The 27,313-nt window shown below is 36.4% G+C and overlaps 1 protein-coding gene across 2 annotated transcripts; it reads left to right on the top strand.

Moving 5' to 3' along the window:
• Positions 1–1,406: 1,406 nt before the first annotated feature.
• LOC149828487 (uncharacterized protein At2g34160-like) lies at positions 1,407–25,647 on the top strand. Of its 2 annotated transcripts, XM_090016863.1 has the most exons (5): positions 1,407–1,592; positions 2,072–2,120; positions 25,028–25,090; positions 25,165–25,229; positions 25,305–25,647. In XM_090016863.1, exons 1-5 carry the CDS (start codon positions 1,476–1,478, stop codon positions 25,395–25,397), a joined length of 387 nt encoding a protein of 128 aa, XP_089872989.1. In that variant the 5' UTR covers positions 1,407–1,475; the 3' UTR covers positions 25,398–25,647. The 2 variants fall into 2 exon arrangements, with proteins under 2 accessions (XP_089872989.1, XP_089872990.1); XM_090016864.1 differs by lacking the exon at positions 25,028–25,090 and having other exon boundaries at positions 1,430–1,592.
• The last annotated feature ends 1,666 nt before the right edge of the window (positions 25,648–27,313 follow it).

Below are 27,313 nucleotides of genomic sequence, written 5' to 3'. Positions count from 1 at the left end.
AACCCAAACTAACTCATTATCTTTTAATATATATTATCTCTATTTGTTATATATATATATATATATATATATGTTTATTGGATCCCCATGTCTTTTCTCATTGGATCCCTAATAGGAACCAAATCCAATTGGTCTGAATCCAATCTAGTAAAAATTAAAATAATTGATATATAAAATTTTCTCTGCATACAATTGTTTTACTTGATTATATTGCATAACTAATTATGTTCTGACAGAGTAGTTAGCCATCCTAACCAGTTTAATTCAAGTATACAATTAATAATTTGATTTATTTGATAATTAAATCAAATATTTTTAATTTACTTATCAGTTTACCCATAATGGCCAATTGTACTGAAAATAAGCCAAAAAATTTAAAATTAAATCCCTAATCACTCACAACCTCAATAAAACCAAAAATCAAAAGTTTTCTCATTGATCAAGTATTTTCATTAACAATTCAAAAATTTTTGCGAGTCTTACATCCAGGTATGCTTGACTCGGCTCCGTTGGATAATGGCAAGTCCAATTCCCAAGTGCACTAAGTTATAGATCGAGAACCCAATCGAGGGAGGGCACTATTCGGAGGTCTGTGTGAAGCATGCTGGGACGACAGAGGCTCGCCTATAGCCTATAACATTAACTTATGTTTCTTGGGGATAAGATAGTGGTTCAATCATATCGGATCCGTAGGCTCACATGGAGATCCACGTCAGATCTAGAACTATTAGATTTAGGATTTATTTATAAATAAATGATTTGACAGAGAGATGAACAATTGTTGATTGAACCTATTTGTGTTTTCCTTTCCTATTATTTTATTTGGTATTTTCCTGAATTATTTACATTATTGAATTTGAAGTTGCTTCCTTATTCCTTTGTTTGCAAGTAACACAATTTATACGTAGTGAATAGTTTATCGTAAATTGATCCATACATTAGAAACAACCAGTTTTATCACATTTTCTTGATTTTTTTGTGTGGATCAAGCGTGTGAATATGAATTGTATGGTTTGCTTAGTCTTTCTTTCTTTCCTTTTTGAGATTAGATATGGTTTGCTTAGTCAAAACATGCTTTTGATTGTCCGGTGGCATTTGTATAAGCAAATTTTTTTAAAGGCATCAACATTCAACGGTTTACAATGTACAAAATTTTCACAATTGAGAAAATCGTGTTTTTACATTAGAGCAACTCAATCAAAAGTGTATTTCCTAGTAAACGGGTCCTGCTCAATACATTTGTGGGGGTGATATTCACGAAATAAAACTCCAACTTAAGAATTTTAGTTGGGAAGTACCGTACTCTAGAGCGTAGCCAATATTTTCCCCATTTATTTATATTTATATTCATTTGTTTATTAGTTAATAGACAGCGGCGAAATAAATCCCTAGTGAACCAAAGGGTTTTTTTATTCAGAAGCTCTCCTTATCGACCCTCTCTCTCTCTCTCTCTGGTCTTCTTCATCGGTCGGGCAATGGAGGAAATCACGGAGGCTGTGAACAACATGAGCATCTCCGAGCCTCACAAGAAGAACAGGATTCAGGTCTCCAACACCAAGAAACCCCTCTTCTTCTACGTCAATCTCGCCAAGGTCTCTCTCTCTCTCCCTCTTTCTCTTCCGATTTTGGGCTTTTGGAGTCTCTTTTTTCCTCTTTCTTTTGTTCCTTTTTTCTGCGTGTTGGTTGGTGCTGAGAGGTTTCCCTGCGTGTCCGAAGAATCTTTATTAAGTATGGTGGGAATAAAGGTTAGGATTTGTTTTCTTCTCGTTTGACTCCGTTTTTTAAGTCCTTTTGCAGGAGGACTTGGGTTTAGGGCTTTTTCTGTTTCCGTTGTTATAACCTCTTCGGTTAATGGATTATTGGGGTTATGTTGTTCGTAATTGTTAGAAAGCGTTCTAAAGATAATGTATTTTGTTTGGCGTTATGTTTTCTGTCTGGGACTTTGATTTCGTATGGATTTTGTTGCTTTGGTTGTTGAATGCTTTTTTTTTTTTGGGTTTCTGGGGACAACAATTTTCCTTCATGAGAAATTGTCACGTTCTGGTAATGATGATTCTTCTTGCTGTTCCAGCGATACATGCAGCAGCATAACGAAGTGGAGCTTTCTGCTCTAGGAATGGGTAATTACACTAATTGCCAATCTTACTTCCTTGTCTTTATACTGTTGCGTTTCTTGTAAATTTTTTTACGAGCCAATTCATGCTGTGGACTTTCTGTCTGGCATTTATCATGTCTTTTATTCTTTACTTTTCTCAATAGGTCTTATAAGCATGATTAATCATTGACCTAAACTGATTGAATTTCCTTTTTCTGAAACTAAAGATTTTGAGGTAGCTGGCTGCACTGAGTGAATTTATGTTGCTTCTCACATCATTTTAGGGGATGCATCATGTTACTCATTAGCTGCTTTTCTTTCCATCTGGTCTTTTTGTTTGGGTTAAAACCTCATACCTCATTAAGCAGCTATTTGCAGGATAAAGATTTTGCTTTTACTCTTTTTTTCATTTTAAGAGTTTATTTATTCTTCCTACTTTTATTTTAGCATACATTTGTTTTTCTTTCCTTCCTAGGAGAGCTTTTGACTTAGGATTTAAGTTAAGATATGTCTCATGTTTAAAGTAAATAGATGAGCGTTGACCAAGATATGACTGAACTCATTGTTTGCTTTAATGTGCTAGGGAGTCTGATTGAAGTCCCTCTCTCTCTCTCTCTCTCTCGTTAATTGGGAACAAGAGTATCTTGTTTCCTTAAGAATTGGTTGACTAATTCTCTTTTAAGATTTATTGGTGCATGAGTAGGTACACAATCCTTTAGATAGAAATTGAATCAATTGATGGAAGTGTTGAAAACATGTCTTTGGAATTTTAGTAATCAGATTATCACATACCTTTTTTGACATTTGAGGTGCAAATGGTTGCCTTGAATTGAAAGGTTATACAAGATATGAAAAGCTTTGTCTTTTAGGCTTAGTTAAGCAGAAGGGCATTATGATGGGCTTGGCATTGTGCATCGAACAAAGTCAAAATAAATAATTATAAATATTCTCAATAGAATAGATTTTATCGATAAAAGGAACAAAGGCCAAATCTCTCCAAGTGCCCTTCTGATGAACAAAACCCTTGGTTGTTGTTGGATATGGATCTCTTTCCAAATCCCTTCTCCTAAAGAGCCTTCTTCCTATGGGATTTTATAGGAGTCCTTAAATCTCTGTTATGTACAAAGAGTTCTTCATATTAGGTTTTCAACGTCTTATGTGGTTCACATCTATGAGTCATCCAATGAATTCAAAGTTGAAACAGTTGATACTTTTGTTAAATGACAAAATGAACTTTACCGAGTATAGCATGTTGGACCATAAAATTTGAGTAAAAACCTTGAAATTACATTGAAATTTCATCTAGTGTATACATCCAACATATTTATGCACGATTTGTTGGGTATGCCCTCTACTCTTTTGCTTCCTAAAGTGAGAGGGTTGAATATATTATATAGTAAGTGATTAAATACCTTGTGTTAATTTAGTGATGTACTGAAGTGTTTATATATATATATATATCAGGCTTACTTTTTTCAATAAGCTAGTGTGGCGCGACGGTCCTTCCTTACCGCCGTAAGCCTTTCTATCGCTCTGTCATGGGCATAGAATGCTTTGCAAACCCGCGATGCGCCAATCTGCCGAAGATGGCCAGCCTAACGGTCAAAGGCCGCATACCAACACCTTTCCATGTGCTGAATTATTTTCGTTGGCCCTGTGCACCACCTCGTGCGCAACTGCCTAGTGGAAGTTGATCAAGCGCATTTTCAAATGCGCATTTCATGTAGTCCATGCAGCTTAGTGCATAACCATCCCATACTAGCTATCACTTTCGAAAGAGGCACAAACTTGCCTTAGCTTTGCGTGCTATGAAGCGTATTGTGGCTCCATGCGTACGACATAGCAAAACCTCGCCACCGAAGGAACAAGACCTTGCGGCCCCCAGTCCGAAGACCAGTTGATGATTGAACACCATAGCGAAGAGCACCAACCAGACTCATTCGCCGGCGCCTAGGCATTCACTCGCCTAGCCTCGAGTCACCATACTCGGTTGAAACCACCTAAGGTGTTTCCTGGGGGAATTAGCCCTAACCCACACGCACCCCTGTGCATCCAACCGCTATGCGTGGGAACTCTTGCAAGCCGAGAGGTCCTTAACCAAATATCCAAAGGCAACATCCTTTGATTCGTTGGTACTGTTTAACCAAACAACGCTTCACGTCTGTGCCGCCATGCAACGATACACTAACAACGATACCGATGCCTATCGCATGTCGTGCTACTACACATCACCGATCAAGCGAACGCATACTGCGTGTTCCTATACTTGATGCATTTTCCACTGAGTAGAGCTCCATACTGTGCTTGTCCTATTCCGAGAGATCGACTTTGGACATTCTCCCCCACCCAAAACCATTGTCGTCCTCAACAATGCTGGTGCAGGTAAGAACACAGTCTTCATTGATATGCCAGTTTTCCTTTGTACTTATCTTTGTTTTACTATTTTTCTTCAGCCTACTCAACTTGTTCTGGTTTACATCCACCATCGTCGTAACCTTTGACACGCTAAGTCTCATTCCTTAATGCATGTAAACACCCTAAATTTTTCAAATTTCAAAATTTACCCTTTTTGCCATTGGATCCACCTCCTGATCCATTCAGGAGGATAATTGGATCGATCTTATTATTCTCATCTCAGATCCATTTTCATCTGGATCCACCTTCTGATCCGTTCAGAAGGATAATTGGATCAATTTCTGATTTCAAACTCATATTGATCTGATATCTGAGACCCAATTTCACTTCTTGGATTCTGATCCAGACCCAAGATCCAACTCCATTTCAGGCTTGCTCAAATATCCAGATCCAAGATCTAAATCCAAATTTCATCACAAGTCTGGATTCTTCATTTCAATTAATTTCATAAATCCAGATTCAGGGTTCGATTGCCATTTCAAACCATTTTTCTTCAAACGAGATCTAGATCCATTTTATATTAAAAAATTTGGATCTAGATCCAAATTCAATATTTATTCAAATTTCAAAACCGAATCCTTGAATTTCAAATTCAAAATCATTACTTTTGCAAAAATTTTCGAAAATCAATCTGGATCCGATTTTAATTCAATTTGGAATTCAAAAAAATCAAAATGGATCTTATATCCAAATAAGATCCATTATTTGATTTTCAAACTCCCCTTTATTTCCATCTTTTATTCCATTTTTATTTTCAAAACCTTTCATTTTTGGGTTTTAAATAAAAAAGGAAAATATTTCTAATGGGGGGCGCCACTTGGCATTTTTAAAAATTTAAAATGTGTCTTCATTTTAAAACCTTGCTGTAGTTTTAAAACAACCATTTTCACTTCCCCTTTTGTTTTTAAAAACCCAGATGTGCTCACCCTTGAAAAAGGGTGCCACATGTCCATTTTTTAGCAAACTACCAAAACTACCTATTTATAAAACAAAAAAATTACCCACATGGGGTTGGCACCAACTTTGGGCCCTCTTGGATTACCACCTCAGCCTATTCCAACTGATTTTGAGCTTTGGCGATGCCCAAATTGCCCCCAAGCTCAACTATAAATAGACCCCTAAGGGGGGTCTATTTCAATAAGTTGAAAAAGTAGAGAAAATTGAGAATTCTCTTGAAATTTGGAATTCTTTCTCTCTCTCTCCTTCTTGCTTGGGATTTACGCCAATTTGGAGAAGCATCCAGTCCTCTTCAGCCAAGGTAAGTTCTCTTCCCTTCTTTCAATTGATTTTTCATTTCTTTAGAAAAATTCTCTAAGTGCCTCCCCTTCTTCTCTTATTCTTATTTCAATTTCTTTTTAATTTCATAAGTAGCAGTGCGGATGTACTCCATTTCTGTATTAATTTTGATTTTATGCTTTTGATCCATTCAATTCACTATTTGATTCATGCAATTTCATTTTAGCCATCAGAATTATGAGATTTGATCTTCTATAGATCAAAATTTATATTCAATTGGTCAAATTAATCTCAATTCATGCCTCAACACTTTGATTCTGTTTATGAATGCACTTTATCTTAATTTTTCATCATCCATGCATTCATTCATGATCTGGAGGATTAGATCTCATGTTTGATCATTCTTGCACGTGTAATTTGCTTTTATCATGTTCAATTGCTTTTAGATGACATTTTCAATTCTGGCATGTTTTTAGATCTGTTAGCTCATCCATAATTATAGCTCATTTTGATCTGAATTTTTTACTACAATTTCATGCATATGTTATCAGGATCTCCACAAAAAATCAGATCATTCTGAGATCATATGACCCACTTTAAAAATCGGGATTTGGAACCTGTTATTCTGCACCATCAGGATTTTAGCATAATCATGACCAACTTGACAGAGTGATTTCTCCTTAACCGGAGATGATATCTCCGATCCGTAAAAAATAGTGTCTCCGAGATTGAATCTAGTTTATTCATGTCAATTTTTAGCAATTTTCATGGTCATTTCATATCTGATTTTGACTGAAAACTAGAACTCTGCCATTCTGCATCGTTTGAGTTGCTCAGGTTTTGGTTCATTTTGTCAAAGTCATATTTCTCTAATGGGAGATTATTTTTCAATTCTGTAAAAAGGGTTCTCTTCATTTATATGTCTAGTTCATCTCTGCCAATTTTCAGAAATTTCTATGATCAATTTCTATTTTAATTTGAATGAACGCCGGAACCTTGTATTTTGATTCTGTATAGACAATTCTGCATGTATTTTGATTCTGACCTCATATTGGCTGTTGCATTCCTACAAATCGCTATTCGATTTGCGGAGTCCTTCAACAAATTGTTACTCGATTTGCGGTGTTATTCAGCAAATCACTATTCGATTTGTAGTGTCCTTCAACAAATTGCCATTCGATTTGCGTTGTTCTTCAGCAAATCGCTATTTCGATTTGCGGTGTTCTTTAGCAAATCACTATTTCGATTTGCGGTGTTCTTCAGCAAATCACCATTCGATTTGCGATGTCTGTCAACAAATTGCCATTCAATTTGCATTGTCTTTCAGCAATCGCTCGATTTGCGGTCACTATTTGATTTGTGCAAATTGCTATTTGATTTGTGCAAATCGCTATTCGAATCAGGGCCGACTTGCCAGAGTGATATCTCCCTAACCTGAGATGATCTCTCCGATCCGTAAAAAGTGGTGTCTTTATAATTGAATCTAATCTATTCATGCGTGTGCACATGCATACGTGTGCACATGATGTTTCTGTGTGTCTGTGTTCTGTGTGTACATGTGTTTGTATGTGGGTGTTTGAACTGCGTGCAGGCATGCGTGGGTGTGTTTGCACTTAGCATGCATGTGTGCATGCATGCATGACTTTAGGTTTTTTATGCTCTTATCAACTAGAAATTCATAGGAGATGTGCTAAAAACAGATGGAAAGATGCAAGTTCTAGGGACGGGAAATTTCATTCAATTATCTTGTTCAAGACACATCTTTAATATTAGCAAAGTGTCAAATTTATGTGATTGTACATGAGCTAAGCCATAAGTACCTACATATGTTTAATACACACTATTGTTATTAAGGTTGCCATAAAAGGAAAAAAAGCACAGAACATCTTGGGAAATGAAAATAGGAAACAAGGTTTTCTCAGGCTCATATGAAATGTGAAGTGGGAGACAATTGGAAAATGAATCAGGAACATGTGGGAAGTGTAAATGTTTTTAGAAATTTCTGGTGTTTAAAATTTTCAAAACATTAATAGTATAATATGCCAACTCATGGCCCTCTTTTTTCTAAAACTTCTTTAAAGACTCCAAAACTCTAAATCAATACCTGTTCATAGCACTGTCACCTATATCTGTGATATTTTGAAAATATCGCTTTAATATCGAATGTTTCAAAGTAGCTTGTATTAAAAGGAATATCTCGCGATATTTTGAAAATATTGCTAGAAGTCAAAATATCGTGATATTATCACGATAAGATTGTGATAATATCATGATATTTTTGGGGAAAAACTCTTTTTTAATATTTTAAGTTCCTATTTTTTTGTTTCTTTATATTTTTAAAAATTTAAAAACTTGTTTCTTTAAATTTTTTGAAGAAAAATAATGCAAAACTTATTATTTTCTTATCTTTTTAGTTATTATTTGTACTTTTTTTTTCAAATTTTCAAACTCCCAAGATTTTACTGACATTTTCCCAAGAAATACAAACTTCTGAAAATCTCCTCGAGAAAAATCATCGACGAGAAATTACCTTGAACGATATAGGTGACTATGGTTTATAGAGATGGGTTTCTATGTATATAGCAAAACTACAAATGTGATAATAATAACTATGAAAGATTGTGGAATTATTTGATCACAAACATCGTAAATGACTAGTAAAGTTTTTTTTTTTTCGATTTATAACCTGAAGAAACCATACCTAACACGAAGACCTGGTCCCGCTGGCTTAGCCTGCCATACCTACGGTCATCATGCCGGTGACATAAAACTCCGAGGCTAGGACCCCCACGGTTAGTAAAAGTTAATTAACAAAACCTCTGTATAAACAATCTCACAAATTGTTCTTACTTCACACTAACAAGTACCTAGTGGGGCTACTTGTATCTTTTCAGAAGAGTAAAACAGTGGGTTACTCGTATGAAAAGGTATCAAAAAATAAAATGTCTAATTGCAAAGTAGGGCTGTAGGGTTCAGACGGAATGGATTCAAGAAATAAAGTAAAACTGGTGTAACATTAAATTATGAAAGTACCTTAATCTAACATATTTCATCCTTCTTAACATAACAAAGATAAGTACAAGATTTTTATCAAAAAAATGTTAAATGAAACATGCTTTACTCCTCTAGAGGGGTAACAAAATTTCCATCTCTGGAGTAGCACTTTCCATACATGAGAAGGAAGCATGTTTCCCCAATTTTAAATGGTGTTCCCATACGTTTTGGAAGCAATTCTCGTGGAAATGCATTTCCAACATATGGATAGCATTTTCAGTAACCCTGGTGGTTTTTTAATTTTAGTTGCTACCAAATAATTGAAAATAGATGGGCTATAGGTATTCTTGAATGTTTTTGATATTGTGTGTTATTATTAGATTTGGTTGTTTCATTGTCACACAGTAATCTCTCAATGTTTTATCACATGCTTAAATATCACACAGCTTTAGTCTCATTTTCCAATTTTATCCTAGCAAACTTCAAGATAGATATTCTTGGTTTGTTTTGTCTGACTGGTGAGCAATTAGGGTGGTGTCTTAGTGCCCACTGTAATTACTATATAAGGCAGCCTCTTTTCATGCATCTGCAGGACTCTAATATGCTCAATTGAAAAGAAGGTAAAGGATCATTTAGGTATTCAAGCATGCAGTATATGATGCAACAGTTGCAAGTTGCTATATACATGGCTTGGACAAGAAGATTATGGATGCACCATCACTTTTTCCTTTGTATCGTTGAACACTATGGTTAATCCAACACTTTGTTCAATTATTTCCTTTTAAACTTGCAACTTCCGAGAAGAAATGAGAAAGTAAAACTTTGAAAGACAAAAATGCCCTAGTATGATCGAGCAGTGATCCACTGACTACAAGAAGTGTGTAAATGTCAACTCATCAAGACATTGTGGTTCAGCCACGTGTGCATGGCCATGGAGCAGTTGAGGAATTAACAGAATCATGGAGTTGACATGGAAAAAAGGTTCATAATAACTTTGCAGGCAGCAAGAAAAAATCACATTCACTTTTTCGAACTTGACAATAATAGTTAGGAAGTCATTTTCCTAAAAATGTGTCAACTTGATGAAAAAGAAATGAAACAAAATATTTTATTTTCACATATTAATAAAACTAAAAAAACAGCAAATGAAAAGTTCAAATTTCATGCAGAAAATAAAATAAGGAACTTTGGAAGATTATGGAAAATATTTATTTGTAGTATAACACAGACAAACATACCCACTCATCTGCATGTGCATATGGCTTGATAAAAATAAGTATAGTACTTGAGTTTTGATGAAAATAAAATCAAAATAATAGTGAGTGTTTCATTAAAAAATGCTTGCATGAGAGAAAATAAGTAAATTCTTTGAAAATTTATGGAAATGATCTAATTTATTTTCCTATTACCAATCCATATTGCTTTTTACTGCATTTGCAATTGCTATGTGCGATGAAAATAATGTTCGCATAGTTCTTCCCCACCCTGACCATAAATTATTGTAACTGAAATTGGAATCACTTAAAGAGGTGGTCTATGTTCCAAAAGTTCTATTCCTATGAACGCATCATATTAATAGAGAGAACGTCCACTTCTCTCCTGGTGTATAAGTAATTGTTGCTTTATATATGGGATCCGAGCAATCTCTATGTCTACATTTGATAGGATATGATAAAGGTTATATTCAGAATTATAGAGGGTCCGTTAAATATAGAGCTTGCAAATGATTATGACATTTTGACTATGTCACATGGTTACAAGTACACTTATGGAGGGTACAACATGTTAGAAATAATAAGAAAGAAGAGGGAGAGCTAGGGTTAGAAGAGTTTTATTCCGAGACATTTTTGTGTGAGATGAGACCTCTCTTACATAAAGGGTCGGCCCCCCTTAGAGTACATAAAAAAGAAAAGAACAAAAAGTCAAATATGCCCCCCTTCTTAATAGAGTATGTACATAAAGGTCTAATAAAGTTACTTTACACATCTATACTACACTATATTACATAGACTTTCAATACTCCCCTTCAAACTTGGAAGGATGTAAAGGAATCATTCCAAGTTTGGAAAGGAAAAAACTGAAATGCAAAGGAGAAAGACTTTTTTTAGCTGACATGCTCCAAAGCTATAATCTCATCTTCGTAAGCCCTTCTTGTATAATGACAATCTATTTCAATGTGCTTGGTGTGCTCATGAAACTCTAGATTCTTGACAACATTCATATTGTCACGATATAGCTGAGTTTCTTTTCACGTAAAATTCCTAATTCATTTAATAGCCATCGTATCTAAATAATCTCAGCCACAACTTGAGCCATTACTTTGTAATCAGCTTCTGCAGTGGACAAAGCAACCCTTTGCTGCCTGCTCTTCCACGAGATCAAGGCGCTTTTATTTAAAACACAAAACCTGTAGTGGAAAGTCGCTCTCTAGTAGAGCCTACAAAATCAGCATCACAAAAAGGTCTCAACTCTTTGCCAAACGAAGACGAGAAAAACGTGCCATAGTGCATAGGATCTCTAACATACCTGATCATCCTAAGTACGACTGCCAAGTGAACTGATCTGGGAGCACTCATAAATTGATTGACTATATGAAATATATAAGACTCCCAACCAGTATACTACAACATCATCTAGCTCAACACCATCAGTTGCCCTCATCTTCAAGTTTGCCTCCATGATGAATTTACTTGTTTTGAGTTATCTGCTAATCTTGCTTTCACAACCAAATCTGTAGCATACATACGTTGGGGACAAGTATATTCCCCTTGGAGTGTAGGCTATCTCAAGCCCAAGAAAATAATTCAAATGCCCCAAATCTTTCATCTCAAACATGACCACTTTCTTTTTGGTCTCTTCAGTCTTCTTTATGTCATCTCTAGTGAGAATCATATCTACATAAAGAAGCAATATACATTTTCCAAGAGCAACCAAGCAAGATCATGATGACTTTGCTCAAAACCAAGTGATCTCACTGCTGAACTGAACTTCTCAAAGCAACCTTGAGGTGCTTGTTTGAGACCATATAAAGCTCTGCGAAGCCTTCACACCCTGACTTTTGGATCTGAGTATCCTTGTAGTAGTTTCAGATACACTTCCTCTTGTAAATTCTCATTCAAGCATGCATTCTTGACATCTAACTACCAAAGATCCCACTGCTTTATGACAATTGCTGCTAGCGACTTACGAATTGTGGTCATATGAGCTACATGAGTAAAAGTCTCTACAAAATCAATTCAAAAACACTGACTATATCCTTTAGCTACCAATCTGGTTTTATACCTCTCTACTGACCCATTTGTCTTTGTCTTTACCTTGTACGTCCATTTGCTGCCAATAATATTTTTCTTTGGAGAAGGTTTTACTAGTTTTCATGCCTGCATTCATTCAAGTGCATTCATTTCATCAACCATGACTCTTGGTCCTTTTTTATTGCTTCTGTATAGGACTCAAACTCAACATATGAATGGATTAAGGGTAAGAAAGCACAATGATGAGGTGCAAAAAACTTATAGGACACAAAACAAGACAAAAGTATAGAGGGTCTAGAACTTTTATGTACCTGAGACGACACAAAAGAAAATGGTAAATCTAAGTTTTGTTGTTGTTGTTCTATATCAATTGTCACAGGAATGAGATTAAGATTGGCCTCTTCACTTCCCTGCCCTTTCACTTGATCTAAAAATGGAATTTCAATCACATCTTCATGTTTCCTTGAGTAGGTTTGACAAAACCTATTTTCTCTAGCCAAGACTTGCTCCTCTTGACTCTCCACCCTCTGTTTCTCCCACCTTCATCTTCTTTAAAGGGAATAAAAAAGGACAAGTCAGTCTCATTTTTTGTCTTTTCTCGATACTGACTAAAATATAACACACTCTTCTGAAAAACAACATGCCGAGATATCCTCACTTTCTTTCCAACCGGATCATATCACTTGTATCCTTTTTGACCATCAGTGAAACCAAGAAAGCAACATTTGACAACTTTAGGAGATAACTTGTCTCTGTATCTGTTAGCTAGCAAAACAAAACATACACAACCAAACACTTTCAACACATCAGAGTTTGGAGCTTTTCCATACAAATTTTGAAAGGGGAACATGCCTTTAAGCACTCCAGAAGGCATGCGATTTATTTGATAAATGCTCAGTTGAACTACATTCGCTCAAAACACTTTGGGTACTTCTCCACTAAACATAAGAGCTCTTACTGTTTCTAAGATATGCCTGTTTTTCCTCTCAGCTATACCATTTTGCTCAGGAGTGTAAGGACAAGACTTTTGGTGGACCACACCTCTCTCTTGCAGGAATCTTTCAAACACATAGCTAATGTATTCACCACCAGAGTCAGTTCGCAGAGTTTTAATCTTAGTTGCAAATTAGTTTTCAACCATGCTACAAAAGCTCTTAAAAATTTCAAAAAGATCACTTCTATTTTCATAAAATAACAAGCATCTATGAAAGTCACAAAATAGGATAATCATCCTTTTGACACAACAGGAGGACCCCATATATTTGAATGTACCAAATAAAAAAGATTTTTTGATTCCCTATTACTAAACTTGAATGACAGAGCATGCCTCTTTGCCAATCTACAACTCATACAATCTTTACTATGATTTGACACCACTAGCTTGGATTTTCCAAAACTTTCTGAGGACACTAAACTTTGCAACCTAGAGTTGAAAATATGCCCTAGTCTCTGGTGCCACAAAACAGACTCATCCCAAACTGAAGCTCCATATCCGGTTCCAACTTTCTTCTGCTTCCTCATATCAATCCAGTCAACGTAATATCTCATTTTTTATGGCCAATCCCAATCATCTTCTTTGACAACTGATTCTGCACAACACAACCAACTGAAGAAAAGATAACATTACAATTAATCTAAATAAGATTCATAGTAAGGATAAACTTGAGAAAAAATGAATTTACTATGAGGATAAGTGTCACAGGTGATTGAACCTACATTGGAGACAAATATAGAAGAACCATTTGCAGTGCGAAAGATACCACTACAGGGACAACAATTAGCTAAGACAAACTCATGAGGCGTCATATAGCATGAAGCCCCAGAGTCTATTAGCCAACCATAAAAAGGACCTGAGATACTTGAAAAAGCAGTACAAGAGGAGGAGGCAGGAGTGGCAGATGAAGAAGGGCCAATGCTTGACTGAGCAAGAAGCTACAGTTGCTGGATCTATTGCTGAATCTCCTGCTGAACCTGCTCTAATCTCTTAAGCTATCCACTACCTATCACTTCGCTATCAACCGATGATGAACTAACTGATTGCTCTTCCTTGGTCATTACACCTTCGCTCTCAGTAGAACCTGCATAAGCACCACCTTTCTTTTTCTTGAGAATGAGACAATAAATTTTTATATGACCAAAGCCCTTGCAATAGTGACACTGAACAAAACTAAGGTCACCTCTTCCGCCAAATTCCATCTCTCCTTGTCCTTCAGTCCTACCACCACCTCTTCTGCTCGTTCTGCCACCCATCTGCCTAGATACAACCATGACATTATTCCCAGAAGAGTATGATCCAAGATACTTTATCTTAGTTTCTTTTGCAATTAACTGAGCAATGACTTGAGTTATGGATGGTAAGTGATAACGATGCAAAATGACACTCTTCGTTCCATCAAATTCTTGTATAAGAGTCATAAAAAGACTCAATAACTGTGTCAGTCTTCCTGTGCAGATCAAGAAGCCCCAAACAAGTTTGACATGATGTGCAAAACGCACATTTTGTACATTTCTCACATTTCTTCTGACCCTCCATAAGTGCAAGGGCATCTCAGATTCTTTGCATATCAAAATAAAATTCTTCAATGGACTTGCTTCCTTAGCGCATACTTCTCAACTCTTGAGTGAGTTGATAGTTTCTTGCCTAGTTCTCTTGTCTACAGACTTGCCTGATATATTTTCAAGCTTCTTTTGCCTCGTTAAAATTTGAAATATTCATGACAATTCTCGGTTCCACAGGTCCAAGAATCCAAGCCTTAAATCTCGCATTGTTCATGACCCATTCCTCTATAGATTTATCAAAACCCTCATAAAAAACTTTGGGTTTTGCTTTTGAACCATCCAAATAGCCTCCAAAACCTTTCCCAACAACCACGACTTCCAAGAAATCAACCCAATATGCATAGTTTGTCCCATTTTAATTTGAATCCCTTCCTTCTCCATGATACCACCAACAATCAATGAGATTAAGCTTACCAAAATTCCAACAAAAGGCACTTCAAGCGTCGAGTGGAAGTCACAAGGCACAAACTCAACAAATAGAGCGCCAAAAATACCAAGAATATGTTGTATATGAAAGTGTCACAGCACAACAAAAAAAAGGCACAACTATTTAACCCCAAATATCCCAATCGATAAGACAAACCAAGCAGCCACCACTTAGTATCTCAACAAAATCTTCACCAAACTTCAAATTAGATGCATATCCTAGCCCAGGTATATAGAACCATACAATCATATATGCATTCTGATATGCGGCACTGGACTACACCACAATACTACAGCCGATAGAGACATGCATCAAGAAAACTGAACTACCCACCCTATCCACCGGTCAAAGATTCAATAAAAACTCCCCAAATATCTCATTAGACTGCAGCAAACTTGAGTTTACAGCACTCTCCATAAACAAACAACCCAGGTGCCTCAAATCGCCCAGAAACAAACAGAACATACAGATTTCAAAGACTGCCCAAAAACTTCTATCTCAATCCAGAAAATAGTAGAAACCTACATAATGGAGATAGTCTTCTGCATAGATTTTTGGAAGAGGTGTAATATGTTTATTGAGGATGACACACTTCCCGAGGCAACAAACCAATGCTCCTCTGATCTTCACGGTCCACCACACCATCTTCAAATGCAACTTACAATAAGAGAGCACCAAGGCTTTGATACCATATAATGAAATACAAAAGCACAAGTAGATGCCACTTATGGCATAGTTGGCAAACTCTGACTCGGATTCGGATCGCCTGACCCTTGACTTGCGATTGCGAGTCAGTGGGTTGACTCGGTAACAATATTTCCTATTATAATAATGTACAAATACTGAAATATATATATATATATATACATAAATTTAATATATATATATATATACATATATATATATATATATATATATATATATATATATATATATATATATATATATATATATATATATATATATATATATATATATATATATTTTAACACCGACTTGTCCTCCTTGTCGGTCTAGGCATAAGTAAAACGCCTAAGCTTTGAAATTCCTAGGAGGGTACCTTAAAAGATACCAATTTTGCTGACTAGGCACCGACTAAGGCGCCTAGTCTGCGATTAAGTTGCCCCCGCCTATGTATGAAGGCACTTTAGTCTTTTATTATTATTATATATATTCTGTTATTTTTTTGTATATATAATTATATATATGTGCGTATGTTTGTGTGATTTGTTTTGTGAAATGATGAAAACATGCTTAGTCAGTCTAGGCGTAAGTAAAATGTCTAAGCTTTGGAATTCCTAGGAGGGTACTTTAAAAGTTACCAATTTTGTTGACTAGGCACCGACTAAGGCGCCTAGTCAGCGACTAAGCTGCCCCTGCCTAGGCGTGAGGACAGTTTAGTCATTTATTATTATTATATATATTCTGTTATTTTTTGTATATTATGTGCATGTGTTTGTGTGATTTGTTTTGTGAAATGATGAAAACATGCTTTATATATATATATGTGTGTGTGTGTGTGTGTGTGTGTGTGTGTGTGTGTGTGTGTGTGATTTTTTTTGGAAAACATTGAAAGCATGCACAGTTAATTTTAATTGATTATGTTTCTTATGTGTGAGTGTTACTTTGTTTCTGATGAATTTTTCTATAAAAGCCTGAAAGCATGTTTAGTATTTTATGTATTATGTAGTATGTTGTTTATATATGTATGTGTTATTGTGCTTATGTGAAAGGCTGAAAGCATATTTTGTTGATTATACTGAATATGTTATGAAAACTTGAATATATATATATATATATATATATATATATATATATATATATATATATATATCTGTGTGTGCAATTATATATATGTATATTCTTCTTGTGCATATTGTTAAGAATTGTGTAAAAAGTTGTATTACTAACTGTATGCTGCCCCTTTTATATTTAATATTCTTTTGTACATAATAGCATTATTAGGGGCAGTTTTGTCTTGTAAAACTTTTTTTTTGTGTTGCCCTAAAGTGTATTTTGAGTGAGTCGACTTGTATAAGTGGACTCACCCTTCTTTTTCAAACTAATGTAGCTTTCTTTAGAGTGCATCCTCTCTCTTCTCTGCTTCGAGCCCCGTCTATGACCTTGAGAGAGGATTGCTGGTGGTTACCAAGGAAAGAAGACTCCATTCAGCGTCTGTAAAATGTGACAACCTTGACGTCATCTTCAAGGGTATCCGGTGGTACATCAAGGTCAGTTTTTGTCTTTTGAGTTGGGGCTTCACTAGTATAAGATTTTAGAACCAAATTTTGTATGATTTGGAGTTTTGGATTTTTTTGCACAGTTTCTAAGATTTTCTGGATTGTAGTGACGTTTTGGACCATGTTCACGAAATATCTTGAATCTGATCGAGTTTTGGAGTTTTGGGTTGAAAGATTAACATGATTAAGGTCGTTTTTGACCTAGAAGGGTGTGGAAACTAGTTGGGTGACCAAATTTGATAGATTTAGTGAAATCTATTATGTTTTTGAGTTGGTACTCTTTGGTGGTAATCTGTTTTTGGGCTTTATCTTGCATGACTGCTCTAATACTGCTGCGTTTGGAGAGTATATTGTTTGATTCAGTCATCTGTATTTTGTGTTTTGCTGCAATCACACTGATTGAATCATAGTTTTTGAGAGAGATTTTGTGTTCTTTTGGGTATTTGCTGGTTGTGCGTGTGGCGTGGTCTCCTATTTTGGACTGTTTCTTGTTGGGCCTACTATTTTGGATCGTTTGTTGGGTCTTGTTGCAGCATTTTGTAGCTTGTCTTTGTTGTGGCTATTGGTTTGTCCAACATTTTTGCACTATAGTCAGCGGTTGTGTGAGGTATGGAGAAAGAAGGAATTCATATTGTCCCAGTAAAGCTGGATGAGACAAACTACTCTTATTGGGCTGATTTCGAAAGATCTAATAGTTGGAAAAAGGCTTGTGGGGTATTTGAATAGCTCAAAAGTGAAACCCATGCCCACTGATGCTAATTTTGACAAAGCTATGGATGAATGGGTAGTGACTAATGCAAGGGTTAAGGCTTGAATACTAGGTTCAGTAGAACAGAGGATAGCTATGAACCTCTCTAAGTTTTAGGAAGACAAAGAAGTTTGAACTTATATCAAATAAGTCTACAAGCAAGACAATTGGGCTAGGCAATATCAGCTCACTCAAGAATTAAAGAATATGCATCAAGAAAGCAAGTCGATTGAGGAATTTTACTTTGATATGCAGAGAATTTGGGATGCTCTAGCACTCATGGAGGGTCAAACAAGATGCGAAAAGTTTACTAAGTGTGAGAGGTGCACTCTCAACCCTCAGGAAAAAGAAAGGTGGAGTTTATGTGGCGTCTTCTGATGGTGAGGGCACTAAGCCCAAGGATGATCACACTGATATTGGTGCTTAGTCGGTTGGTTTGTCTTTTGAGAGAGCCTCAAAATCATTAGATGGTGGTCAACTTCAGTTGTTGGAGAAGATGCAGTGACAGATCTGACAATTGCAACTTTTTGCACAATCAGTTGTAGCTCCTCATTTTGTTACTTCTGTTTCTTCTTCTGGTACTGTTTTCTCAGGTATCTCAGGTCGCACTTCAGATTGGTTAATAGACTCAGGAGCTTCTTGTCATATGACAGTCAATGAGTCTATTTTAACCAACTGTCACTCCTGCAGTGACGTTTTATAGTATAGATGGTTCTTCTATATCTGTCTCAAAAGTCGGTTATGTTAGTTTTGACTCTTATCCTGATAGTAAGATTAATCTCTTTAAAATTTATCATGTTTCATCACTTGTTATGAATCTTATCTCAGTTGGTCAAATTACCAAACTTAATTGTAATGTTATCTTTTCTCCTTTTGTTTGTGTGGTGCAGGATCAGTTGTTGGGGAAGAAGATTGAGATTGGCCATAGAAAAAGGGATTTATACTACTTGAACTAGCTTGACTAGAGCGAGAAAAAGTAATCTATGATCGGATTGAGAGCTTCAGTCATAGATGAGCCTGTTTTGTGGCACCAGAGACTGAGTCATATTTCTAGATCTAGGTTGCAAAAGTTAGTGTCTTTATGAAACATTGGTGGGCCTCAGTTAGTTGTGTCCAATCATGTTAGAGATTGTGAGAGCTGTAGGTTGTCAAAGGGTCTTGCTTTGCCATTTAGGTCTAGTGATAGGGAGTCTGAAAGTCATTTGATGTTGTACATTCTGATGTGTGGGATCCTTCGCCGGTTTTGTCAAAAGAAGGATCATCATATTTTGTCACTTTTATAGATTGTACAAGATTTACTTGGTTATATTTTATGAAAAATAGAAGCGAACTTTTTGAGATCTTTAAAAGTTTTTGTGTTATGATTAAGAATCAGTTTGCAACCACGATTAAGACACTTTGAATTGTCTCAGAAGGTCAATATGTCAGTTGCGTATTTGAGAAGTTTATGCATGATAAAGGTATAAGCCATAAAAAATCTTGTCTCTACACTTCTGAGCAAAATGGAGTAGCTGAAAGAAAGAATAGACATATCTTGGAGACAACAAGAGCTCTTCTCTTTAGAGGTAAGGTGTCCAAAGCGTTTTGGGCAGTTGCAGTTCACTTGAGTATCTATCAGATAAACCGTATGTAAGTATCGTACCGTACATACAATGGGGTACGGTACATATCGTAACTTTGGGAAAAAATGATACGATACACACTTTTTCACTTTTTTCATTTTGGGTTTTCAAGATCTCTTGAGGGCCGGCTCGCTCATTTGTGTAGAGGTCATTAGAGGGGAACCCACACACCCGTGAGAGCGATTTTGGGGTCCCATCCTTGCGCAAGGGAGAGGGCTTTTGTGATTTTGTCAAGAGTGCATTTCCCCTACTGGTGCTAGTAGTAGTGCCACCGCGGGCACAAAAAGAAGAGGAGAAAGAAGAGGAAGAAGAGGAAGAGGGAGTTCTTCGAGAGGAGCTAGAGCTAGAGCTAGAGCTAGAGACTCTATTAGGAGATTTTTTCCTCCTAGGATTGCTTCTGGGGCGCAACCCGACATTCGTACTGCTATGACTTCTCAACATTTAGTCCAGAGTACGAACATCGCAGTTGTCGACATTCGTACTATTAGGACTTAAGTTTGTTATGTGTGGAAACTTGTTGTCGAATATTTGTATGCATATATTTTTATTTGGTGGTTAATTGATTATGTTTTATTTTAGATCTTACAATATCGTCTTCACATTTATGTCATAGAGATGATCCTGCATGGCAATACTGCAGAAGCATGGATGATGTACCTCGACCAGGGTCTTCATTGAGATGTGTGTTTTGTGGTGCTATTATTGGAGGTGGCTTGCATAGATTTAAGCAACATATTGTAGGTCTTCGTCAAAAAGTATGTTCATGTTATTCTCCATCTTCTTGCCACTTTTCGTGCTGATGTTATTGCTGAACTAGAAGCAGTTGAAAGAAGAAGGTTGCAAAAATGCAAAGGATTTTCAACCATTGTTCCAGATTCTGAAGATGTTGATGATTACCCACTTGCCAAAAAAAGGTGCCAATATGAAGAGATGGTCGCGCGACAGTTGTAAGCAACAATGAGGATTTTCTATTCTAATTTTTGGCCTATAGGCCCTAGATAGTTTAGTTTTAGGATCTTTATAGTTTAGAGATGAAGATTGACATATAAGAAGTTGGTTAAATGTGATGCTTTTAGTTATCATGAACTCTTAGTAGTTTAGTTATGACTTATGACGTTTAAGTATGACTTGATGTGAATTTAATATTGTTAAGGCTTTAATTGTGTTTAAATTATGTAGTTGCCTTTTATTTACATTCTTAGTTATCAATTGCATGATTTGTTTATTCAATTGTTCATTTATTCTTCTTATAAGTCTATTGTTGTTAATTTTTTTTTGTATACATGATTTTATTTTGTGCAATTCATCATTGTTTCATGTGTTATGATTTCTTTTAGAATTTTTGCTATTTTTTTCTGTTGTCTTGATTTTTTTAGAAATTTTTATTAAAAAATTATGATTTTTTACGATACGATACATAGGCCCGACTGATACGAGTAACAATACGATACTTATAACCTTGCTTAAAGGTATATCTCCATTTTAAAAATTGTATGAAAAAACTTTAAATTATGATATGATAAGAGTATTTTCTTCTACCTGATAAATATAGTGATAAATTGTCTCTTTGAACAATTAAGTGTTGCTTTCTTGGTTTTGCTAATGGTCAAAAGGGTTACAAATGTTATGATCCTATTGGAAAGAGGGTGTGGGTATCTCATGTCGCCTTTCACGAGGATATGCTATATTTCAGTAAGAGTGGAGAAAAGACAAGAGATGAGTCTGACTTGTCCTTTTTTCCTTTTTGTAAAAAAATTGTTGTAAATGAAAGGGTGGAGATTCAAGGGGAGCAGGTTCAACCAAGAGATAGTTGGTTCAACCAAGAGATAGTTTGGACAAACCTACTCAAAGAAGATATGAAAATGTTGTCGAAATTCCTTTCCTAGATCAAGTGGAGGCAGAGCTAAAGAGAAGAGAAGAGGCCAATTCTGATCCTATTCCTTAATTTGGCCACCCAAATTTAGAGTCTCTCTGAGTTGTCATCTTCTCTCCTTAATTCCTCTCAGGTAAGTAGAAGCTCTATAACTTCAATTCCTCCTCGATTTGTATCCTATGAGTCTTTCTCTCAACATCGGGCAATTTTTGCATTGATTCATTCTTATGTTGAGCTTGAGTCTCGTATAGAGACAGTTGGAAATGAGGAGTGACAAAGAGCTATGGCTGAAGAAATGAGGGCACTTGAGATGATGCATGCATGGGAATTGATAAAACCTCCCTGAGGGAAGAATATTGTTGGCAGTAAGTGGATTTATAAGATAAAGACCACGACATATTGATCAATTGAAAGATATAAGTTAAGATTAGTAGCAAAAGGTTATAGTTAGTGGTTTGAAATTGACTTCGCTGAAACCTTCACTCCAGTAGCTCTTATGACTACTATTCGTGCACTTCTTGCTGTGGTTGCAGTAGGACTGTGGAATCTATGGCAATTGGATGTCAAGAATGCCTTCTTGAATAAAGACCTAAAAGAAGAAGTATACATGGAACTGTCATAAGGATATTAATATTTAGAGGGTAGAGTTTGTAGACTTCTCAGAGCACTATATGGACTCAGAAAGGGCACCACAAGCTTGGTTTGAGAAGTTTAGTTCAACAGTGAAATCTCTTGGATTTGAGTTGAGTCACCGTGATCCTGCCTTGTTTGTGTCTTCGTCTGTGCTTGATAAATGCATATTACTTCTATGTAGATGATATGATTCTCACATGAGATGACTTGGAGAGAGTTGAGGAGACCCAGAAGAAGTTGGCTAGCATGTTTGAGATGAAAGACTTGGGGTGTTTGAAATACTTTCTTGGTCTGGAGATAACATACTTACCAAGGAGATTGTACTTGTCTCAACATAAGTATGCAACAAATTTGGTGGTAAAGGCAAGGTTGGCAGATGATTCAAGAAGAGTCGGTTCTTCTATGGAAGCAAATTTGAAGATGAGAGTCTTAGATGGAGTAGAACTAGAGAATCTAGTATACAGATAACTAGTTGGGAGCCTCTAAAATCAATTTATGAGTGCTCCCAAGTCAGTTCATTTTGCCGCAACACTCAGGATTATCAGATATATGAGAGACGCTATGCACCATGGTATGTTCTTTTCATCATCTGCCATAGTATTGAGAGCTTTTGGTGATGCTGATTTTAGAGGCTCTACTAAGGACCGTCTCTCTACCACTGGTTTCTGTATTTTTCTAAAGAACAAAGGGTTGCCTTATTCACAACACAAGTTGAATATAAAGCTATGACTAAAGTTACTGCTGAGATTATTTGGATATGATGGTTATTGGGTGAGTTGGGAGATTCCATTGTGAACAATACTCATTTATATTGTGAAATATAGGCGCTATTCATATTGCAAATAATCTAGAGTTTCATGAGCGAACCAAACATGTTGAAATAGATTGTAACTATACAAGGAAGGCTTATGAAGATGGAGTTATTGCTTTAGAACATGTGGGCTCAAGGAATCGGATTGCGGCTGTTTTTACTTAAGAGTCTTGCTCCTCATTTCAACTCATTCCTTTCCAAACTCGAAATGATTCCGTTGCATCATCCTAAGTTTGAAGGGGAGTGTTAAGAATTGTGTAAAAAGTTGTATTACTAATTGTGTGGTGCCCGTTTTATATTTAATATTATTTTGTACATAATAGCGTTATTAGGGACAGTTTTGTCTTGTAAAACTTTCTTTTTTTATTTTGCCTTTGAGTGTATCTTGAATGAGTCGACTTGTATAAGTGGACTCACCCTTTTTCAAACTAATGAAGCTTTCTTCTTTATAGTGCATCCTCTCTCTTCTCTGCTTCGAATATATATTGATATATTTTGTGAAAGCATGTGTAAATTTGTAATTATGTGATGAAAACATCTTCATAGTAAGAAAAATTAAGCATGTTTTATGCATATTTTGTACTTTTTTATATTTTAATTCGGGTACCGATTAGTCCGACTAGTCCTGCCTAGTTCTCGACTAGTCTTTTTAGGGGTCTATAGGCACCGCCTAGCGCTTTTGTCTATATAGCTTCAGATGTTCATTTTTTTATGGCATGTTCACCTCTATACAGAATTATTTAACTATTTTTTTGCATATATGGAAGTTTGAATTACTAAAATGCCTTCAATTTTTATTTTAGCTATCAGCTAAATAATGGTTCAGAAGATGTAAAATGAAGCCTGGATAAATTTGGATTCTCTTGATTTTCGTTTATTTATTTTTAAAATTTTTTATGAATTTTGTGAAGCTTACGCTTTATGCCTCGAGGCTTACGCCTTGCTTCATGGGGGGGTCTTGGACTTCACTGTGCATCAATGCTATTCACAACGTTGTTTGGAAGTGTAATTTGTGGATATATACTACCATCTTCATGGGAGAGTGGTGGGAACATGAATTGGCTCTTTATTTTCCCTAGGAGAAGGTTCCTTACTCCAAAGGATCTGGCTACCCTAGGGGTGGCAAAATCTGACCTGACCCGCCAATCCGCTTCTTAGCCGGGTTAGGGTTTGGCTTAAACAGGTTCGTGTCGTAGACGGGTTGACCCTCCTAACCCGTTTATTAAACGGGTCGTGTTCGTGTTAGGGGTATGCCAACCCACCAACCCGTTTGACCCGTTTAATAAACGGGTTAGGCGGGCGGGTCAACCCGTTTACACGAACCCGTCAACCCACAACCCGCAACCCGCAACCCGTTTATATATATATATATATTAACTTATCTAACCCTAACTCCTGTTTGACCAATAGTCCGAACCAAACCAAATCGTAAACAAAACTGTCTATGTTATCAGGTCAACCCGTTTAATAAACGGGTCGCCGTGTCGTGTAATCGTGTCGTGTCAACCCAACCCGTTTATTAAACGGGTTAACCGTGTCGTGTCGGGTTACCCATTTAATAAATGGGTCGTGTTCGTGTTTGCCACATCCGACCCGTTTAATAAACGGGTCGTGTTCGTGTTGAGGTATTCTGACCCGCCAATGTGCCGACCCGACCCGATTGCCACCCCTAGGCTACCCTACCTCTGTATTGGTATTACCTGAGCTTGTCTTACAATTTGATAGGCTTGTAACGGTATTATTCTTTATAACAATGTTTCAGGGCATGTTACGGCAATAATATGCCTTGTAACAATATCATAAAGTATGTTTTATGAAATTATAATGTTAATCCAGTATTGTTGAATAGTTATATTTATACAAAGTTGGCATTATTAAGTTGCTGTTATACATGATGCGGTAAGATATGTAAAATACAATCCTCTGTGGCTATGGCAACTGAATTAATAGATGTTGGCAGTATAGTGTTTGATTTGGCTTTGGTTTTTGTACCATTTGTCAAGATTTATTTTTATTTTTAAAGGTTTTTTTTTCAATATAAACTTTAATTTGTCTATGGCGGTTGCACTGCTGTTCTTTCTTTTTACAATTGTTCATCTGCTTATTCTTTGCAAATGGTGCAGCAATTGCAACTGTTGTCACTGTGGCGGAGATACTGAAAAACAATGGGTTGGCTGTAGAAAAGAGTGAGATTTTATTACTGTCGTTTTATTTCCAAACAAAGGGATTGAGTCTAACTTCACCTGTCATATATGTGCAGGGATCATGACATCAACTGTTGACATGAAGGATGAATCAAGAGGGCGACCAATCCAAAAGGCTAAGGTATGCAAAACATGTCAGCTTTATTTGAGATGCTTTTGAAATTTGAAGTTCCTAAGATCTGATTGTGATTCATAGATTGAGATTGTGCTGGGAAAGACTGAGAATTTCGATGAGTTGATGGCTGCTGCCGCAGAGGAGAGGGAGTTGGTTGGAGATGAGCGGAGTTAGATGTATGCCAGTAGTTTTTTATTTTTCTTTTACTTCTTACATATGGGTCATTGGAGAATGTTTTCTAGCTTGTGTTTTGGGATTGTAGACAGGGTGATGTTCGGTTTGCATTCATTGTGTGGTAGTTTTAGTGACATGATTAGGTACATCTGTAATACATACCTTCAAATTTCTATTAGAACAGCAATGTTGTCTGATTACTTGATCTAGTTTCATTGCTTTACAATCTATGGCACCGTTTGAGCTCAAATTCCATGGTGGGTTGAACAGTGATAGCAGTTTCTCTTGGTTTCTGGTCTCACACTACATTCCAATTTTAGTACAATTCAGGACCCAGTTAAAATCAGTAGTCTCTACCTTGAACCTGCCAACTACAATTAGGCATGGGATTGAAAGTTTTCCTCTGCTAGGGTGTCCTCTCATCTAGATCCCTGCTTTTTGTTGGGTAGGGAGGATCAAGAGTCTTCAGTGAGTCTAGCCAGGGCCAGGGCCAGGGCCAGGGCCAGGGCCAGGGCCAGGGCCAGGGCCAGGGCCAGGGCCAGGCTTTTGAGCTTTGGGGTAAGATTTTTTTGCTTTATACTATTTTACGATCCTGCTTGATTTCAAATACTTGTCTGGCTGGCCTTTCATCGTAAGACTTGCAATATAAATGAGAAACTGACCAAGGGTTTTCTTAAGCCAAAGTCAAGTGTTGCTTCAAACATATTTGGTGAAGCAAACTACAAGATGAAAAGAAAAAAAAAGAGAACAGATGAGATTTACTTGGTTTGGCACGGAGGCTTACATCTTCTGGCAAAGAAGTAAAAATCCACTAAGGCGAATACAGAGCTCTCAAAACCTTGATCTCAGATACACCTGGAACTATCTTTTTTAACTCTTAAAAGAAGGCAGCTATATATATAATGAAGGACATAAAACCGTAGCCGGTTCAAAAGGAAAAATATACAAAGCTAAATGCTTGATCCTTTTGCTACCACTACAAATATCATTGAAAATTTTTGTTCTATGATCACTAAAATATTTTCAAACAGAGTTTAAAATGCATGACTCATAACAAATCTCTACCTTGGGTTGAATTCTATAAAAATTCCCCACGCACAACAAGCTTCACCATCTGCATAAGGATTCAAACTCCAAGAGCAACAAACACCAAACAAGTTCAAGCAAGCGTGAACTTGGTAACTGGGAAAGACTTTGTCATCATATCAGTTGGATTGTCTGCAGTACCAAGCTTCTTCACAAGAATATCACCCTACGCAATATCCTGAATGAAATGGTATCTGACATTGATATGCTTCGTCTTATTATGGTACATTTTGTCTTTGATATCACCGACTTTAACAATAAACAGCAATGAACTCTTGAAATAAGCTAAGGTCACCAAATGTACCTCTCAACCAAATAACCTCTTTACCCTTGTAGTAGAAAAAACAATCATAGAATGTAAAGTAGCTTTCCAACTAAATGCACATCCACATTGAGATAATCTAAGTCAACATATCCAACCATACAATCACCAGTCCTCCCAAACTCCAAGCAATCATTTGATGTACCTTTCAAATACCCAAGAATCCATTTTACTGCTTGCTAATGAGTTTTTCCTGAACATGACACGTATCTACTCACCACACTGACTGCAAACCGTATCATATATAATACTACCAACTACATTACAATAGGACACACATGTGACATATATTCTACTTTTTCATGTCTGAGGTGATAAAGTAATTGAAAGTTTAAAATGAGAAGCAAAAGTGGCACTTGCAGGCTTGGCATCTTTTGGGTTAAAACACTCCAAACTTTGGCAACTTTCCTACTTTTCGATCCCTCTCAATTTGCATACCAAAGATCTCTTTGATTAGTCTCAAATCCTTCATTTCAAATTCATTGCTCAGTTGCATCTTTAAGTTTTT

This window comes from Nuphar pumila, chromosome 9 (genome assembly GCF_984573655.1).
Source record: "Nuphar pumila chromosome 9, dmNupPumi1.hap1.1, whole genome shotgun sequence".
Classification (NCBI taxonomy): Eukaryota; Viridiplantae; Streptophyta; class Magnoliopsida; order Nymphaeales; family Nymphaeaceae; genus Nuphar; species Nuphar pumila.
This window is presented reverse-complemented; position numbering and strand designations above follow the sequence as displayed.

Excerpts from the sequence above, each read along its gene's own strand:
- LOC149828487 (XM_090016863.1), top strand. The coding sequence starts at position 1,476 with ATGGAGGAAATCACGGAGGCTGTGAACAACATGAGCATCTCCGAGCCT. Across the intron at positions 2,121-25,027 it reads GCTTTCTGCTCTAGGAATGG|CAATTGCAACTGTTGTCACT; the intron begins GTAATTACACTA and ends CAAATGGTGCAG. Across the intron at positions 25,230-25,304 it reads GACCAATCCAAAAGGCTAAG|ATTGAGATTGTGCTGGGAAA; the intron begins GTATGCAAAACA and ends TGTGATTCATAG.